Source organism: Stegastes partitus, unplaced genomic scaffold (assembly GCF_000690725.1).
Source record: "Stegastes partitus isolate 25-593 unplaced genomic scaffold, Stegastes_partitus-1.0.2 Scaffold2558, whole genome shotgun sequence".
In the NCBI taxonomy this organism is placed as follows: Eukaryota; Metazoa; Chordata; class Actinopteri; family Pomacentridae; genus Stegastes; species Stegastes partitus.
This window is the reverse complement of record NW_007580289.1, coordinates 1-5,379: the sequence shown is the minus strand read 5'-3', so window position 1 is coordinate 5,379 and position 5,379 is coordinate 1. Positions and strand designations below refer to the sequence as shown.

The 5,379-nt window shown below is 40.8% G+C and overlaps 1 protein-coding gene across 1 annotated transcript in view; it reads right to left on the bottom strand.

Moving 5' to 3' along the window:
* LOC103375343 (UPF0524 protein C3orf70 homolog A) overlaps positions 1–5,057 on the bottom strand; it is a 25,699-nt gene extending 20,642 nt beyond the window's left edge. Inside the window, exons 1-4 of the mRNA XM_008305594.1 lie at positions 4,936–5,057; positions 4,153–4,322; positions 3,748–3,859; positions 2,598–2,702 (exon numbers count right to left, since the gene is read on the bottom strand). Coding sequence (XP_008303816.1) covers positions 2,598–2,702; positions 3,748–3,859; positions 4,153–4,322; positions 4,936–5,035 — 487 coding nt within the window. The 5' untranslated portion in view covers positions 5,036–5,057. The remainder of the gene's footprint in view (positions 1–2,597; positions 2,703–3,747; positions 3,860–4,152; positions 4,323–4,935) is intronic.
* Positions 5,058–5,379: the final 322 nt, after the last annotated feature.

Here is a 5,379-nt window from a genome sequence, read left to right as displayed (position 1 = left end):
CCCCCCACTTTCTCGAATTTGTCAACCAGCACTCAGCAAGTCTGGGAATAATTGGTTTTTCCAGGCACACTCATCCACTCAATCACTAGATAGCCCAGTAGCTTCTACGAGCAGAGTGATTTGACAGACCATTTCCAGATAATCGGAGGGACCCTGCCTGTGCACTGTTACACTTCACTTTGAATAACACAGATCTGAAACGCAATGAAAAGCAACAATTTGGTTCTGGGCAAAAGAAGTTGGTAAATTTCCAACTCTGAGAGCAAAGGGGGGAGGGGGGGAAATTGAATTTTTGTGATACTTGGGCCTTTGAGCAGCGGTACAATACCAAAGCAATTTTCCAGGTGAAACTACATGAGAAGATTTAATATTAGATCCCTAAAACTTTACAACACACCACTTCCTGTCTGCTGTGATTTAAGCCTGGTAACAATGAAAGCAAAGACGATGGCCACTCTGCTAAAACCTTGTTAAAAGCATCTTAATTCCCATTCCTGTCTCCTCTGACATGATTACATGAGACAGTAGTCAGAATCCTTCACAGCTCCACTGATTTACTCTCAGCCGTGGGTCTGGGCCAGAAACTGGGTCACCATGGCAAGCTTAAAGGGACAGCAGCCACATCTGATTAAGAGCACCCACTTAGTCAAATAACAAACTATTTTGTCTAATGCAGTATATCGTGGGTGAAGAATGAACAGTGAAGGTCATTTAAGGCCAGTTAAATGCATATTCGGTGTACGGTGAGATGTCAGCGAGGTGCTGTGCGGCAGCTCGACGTGATTCCAATGTAATTTAGGAGAGTATTATTGTAGCGGTTAATCTGTAAATGGCTGAGCTGTGGATTTGTTGTGCAGCGAATGGGAATCCTCGCCGTCCTGACAGATGTAACGGGCAGATGTTGCAACTACTGGGGTAAAAAAGTTAATCTCACTACTAGCTAGAGAATCTGTGTGTGTGTGTGTGTGTGTGTGTGTGAGAGAGAGAGAGGCCACACGTGGATCAATTTAAGTGCACAAACTGCTTCTTGCATAAATATGTACCCATGTGCCACGTGCACAGGATCTACGGATGTGACAGAATAAATTCATCCAGCGTGTCTCATCAGCTGCGCATCTCAGTGTCGCAAACACTCACACTCGGTTTGTAAATTTAGACACACATGTCCCGTCTCCGTTTAACGCCCCTGCTAATCTAGCTAACCCAAGACTGAAGTATCCGTCACAATCTCCACAGATTCCGTCCTATCTCCTCAAATCTTCCATCTTGTATGCTGTTGGCTTCTCTGTCTGACTCACTCTAAGCCTCAGCTTTACTAACAACACTCACTTCCTCACCCACTCAAAGTCATCTTGGCAGTATAGTGTGGAGAAGAAAAAAAAAGCATTTGTAAAAAGCATAAGACTGCAATCATCTCCTGGTTGTAAAATCTTTTACATGTGATTCTAGAGACGTAACTGTTGACATTGTGCACAGATACGGTGAGATGACTTGCGAAAGGCTCAATATTAAGCAGTAATACGTATCCCGCTAACTTAAATACATTAGAAATGAGCTGTCATTGCCAAGAAACCCAGCATCAAACAGCAAAAGATGACATCTCTAAAAAAAAAAAAAAAAAGTAACTCGTAGAACAGACATGAAAACATCGTCTCATGCTCGTTTCATGCGGGGGAATCAAAACCTCTTGTACAACCAGGGCTCTACTGAGGCAAGACTGAACAAAATACACCTTCCCTCATGTATTCTAACACACAAAACCACACACCGGAGTGGGCGGTATGTGTATTAGTCCACGATACTAGAGGGGATATAACAGTCATAAATGATCAAATGAATAAAAGGAGCCGCACATTTTCATAAATGTGCTTCTTTGCTTTCAAACAGAGTGTTTGATGAGAAGATTGATGCTCCTCTCATGTCTGTATATTAAATATGAGGCTACAGGCATGCAGGCGCTGGTTATCTTAGCTTGGAATACAGGCTGGAAACAGGTGGAAAGAGCTAGCCTAGCCTCCGAAAATGTAAAAACAACTAATCGAGAATGAAAAGCTTAAATGGCAGTATGGTGTCAGCAAAAGATCAAGTTGTTTTTCCAAATTCAAGACGAGTGTTGTCTGTCGGTATTGTTACTATGCAGCAATTCTCTATGGGATATTCTTTACACAGGCTGAGAACTCATCCCTTATAAACTGGAGGGACATGGCACACTTCACTAGCAATACATTCAGTGGGTAAATGAGTCTGACTCACATGCGCGGGGCAACCCTCACCCTCCTAAATGACTCGTAAGGGCCCATTATTAATATTCTAAGAAAGTTTGTCCCTTTTCGCCCTTCTGAATAATACAGCAAAAGCAGTGAAGACATCAGAGCACATCTGACAGAGCCATGCAACATTTATGGCTGCTGTGGCGGAGGATCTGGCTGCTGTGTTTTCTGCTTCCTTTGACTTTCACAACCTACATGTCGACGGGTCTTGATGTCGGACTCGCCTAAAATAACCGCTCGAGGAGGAATTTTTGCTTCTTCCTTTCACCGAGCACTTTTATTCCAGTGAGTACTTTGAGCTCCTTTTTTTTTTTGTGTGTCTCTCACCTGCAACACTCAAGGCAAACTTCACAGCTGCATCCACAGTGCTGTGATCAGTAACCTGATCCACGATTCCAAGTTGCAGAGCCTCAGCAGCAGTCACGTGGCGGCCTGCGAGAGATGTGAAAGTCATTCAGGCTTTATATGAATGACATACGGCATATTAAATTACTAGAATATGACTAATATCAGTTCAGGTGGCATTGTCATTAAGAGTTCTTCTACGTAGCCACAATATACACTGATTGTGACCTTCATCAGACAAAAGGCAAAACACCACAAAATAAAAAAAGAATAAAGATAATAAAACATTCTTTAAAAGGAAAAGTATGATGAATCACAATTTGTCTAAATAAAGATTTGTTCTGAATATTTCTGATAATCTGACATAGTAGTCAATCACAGAAGAGGCATTTTAGGAAGTATTCATGGTAAAACTTAGCACATGCTGCCCCCTGCTGGTGATAGCAGCAAACAGCAGCTCCCTTCTTGTGTATGGGAATTCTGTGCAATTAACCAGAGATGGCGAAAGTACTCACATTCTTTACTTAAGTAGAAGTAGAGATACTTCAAAATAGACTCTGGTAAAAGTAGGAGGACTGATTCAGCTCCTTTACTCAAGTAAAAGCAAAAAAGTTCAGGTTCAGAAATTTACTTAAGTACAAAAGTAAAAAGTCAAAATGAAGTTTTAGCTTTGATGATACGCGATGCCTCTTTGGATAACTTTGCAAATCTAAAAAAAGTTTCAAGCACGCAAAATAGGATTGCTTTCATCCTTTAAGAACCTGCACAGTGCTGGTACAGAGAAAAAAAACATCACTGGACAGTTTTGAGAGTGTAAGGAGTAGAAAGTCCAGATATTTGTGTTCTAATGTAGGGAGTAAAAGTAAAAAGTCATCAGAAAAAATAAAAAGTACAGATACCTGCAAAACCTACTTAAGTACAGTAACAAAGTATTTGTACTTCGTTACTTCCCACCTCTGCAACTAACTGCAGGACATCCATATGTTCTGTATTAAAATGCAATCAAATTTCAAAGACAAACAAACTGTGAGAAACAGACAAAGGTGTTTCGTGTCTTCTTCATATGAGCTTAGGCCTTTAAAACTTGTATTAACACTGTAACAGTCAGACAGAGTGAACCTATGGTTGCTACCTGTGGTGATGAGGTCTAAGGCAGCTGGAACCCCAATGAGCCTTGGCAGACGCTGAGATCCTGCCGCAGCTGGCAGCAGACCCAGAGTCACCTCTGGAAGCCCCAGTTTGGCCTGGAAGCACATAAAGGCACAAAATTGGACGTACAGAAGATGCTGAACTGTGTGGGTTTGCCACAGTGGCATTCACAGATACAGCTTTCTCTGTCTAATGGAAATGCTACATGGTTTATTACATGGATTAGATGAGTGAATGTACAGTCAACAAATCACTTAGAAAACACTGTTCAGGAAAGATCTGTGAAAAGAAGATTCAGTGAATAGTCATTCTGTAAGATGTAAGATGAAACTGTCACACTGTTGACAGATTTAAAGTGACAAGTTTGAGCTCTAAAACATGAACCAACTTTAGAATGTGAGATGCGATAATGACAGCCAAGTGCCAACTCAAGGCCTCCACCTAAAGCGACCCCCTCTATGGCTGCCACCACCGGCTTGGTCGAAGCCTCGATGGCGTGGATCAGCGGTATCAGCGGAGGACCAGACATCTTTGTCCCAAACTCCCTGATGTCTGCTCCTGTTACAAAAACCAAATTGGCAAAATGATGAGGAAGCTCAAAGAGAAAGACAAAGGTGACATGAAGGGCACATGGTCCTACAAAAAAGTTTGCTCCCGTGTGTGATCTTTGAATTGTTTTAAAATCTAATCTGATTGCTAACTATTTTGATCAATCAAAAAACAGATTCAGAAACAGAAGTTTCATAGACCAAAACTAATCAATTTATTGAGCAAATGATCAGCAAGTTTATCAGTGATGAAAACATTTGTCAGCTGCAGCCCTACTGTGGACTCACATTAAAATATTCTTCTGTAGTACACGCTTATTAATAATTAACTGTGTTTACTGCACTTGTTTTTTAACAAGTGCAATTAAAAAATAACAAGTGCACTAGTTATTTAACAAGTGAAACCGTGTAACCATTTACTTTTGATTTTGTTGTTAGAGTTTTCCCTCTGAATGTTGTGACGGCAGCAATTATATTTGTTTTGCTTCCTGCAATAAATGCATCTCACAAATCACCACTACATTAATTATAATGTGGATACACATAAAAGAGAAGGCCTTAAATAGTTTCTTTGTTCTTTTAATTAAGAATGTTACAAGAAATAAAAAGACAAGGGTCCATACCTCCACAGAATGTTTCCTTCTGGCCACAGATGACTAAAGACTTCACTTCCGGAGCACTGAGGGCTCTCTCCATCGTGTCAACGATGCCTTGCCTCACCATCGCACTGCAGAACAAATGGACTTTTTTTTACTTGCTGTTTTGTTACTGTTTAAACCAGAGTCGAACAATAAATCAATTTGGAAATGAAATTGTAATTTTAATCAGTGCAAATAGCAAAGGCTGCAGTTTTGGATAAATGTTACGCAGCCCGTCTGATGCAAAAAATATCAACAAGCGATCACAGCATCTGTCAGAAAAATAGCAACGGCACATTTCCTCCAAATTGTTAAGTCTGACTTCAAATGGGACAATAAAACCTTTTCACGACAGCCCTTCTTCCAAAACTCATAACTGATATTTAGCGATATGACTATTAACATGGGCTGCAGGGTGGTGCAGTTGGT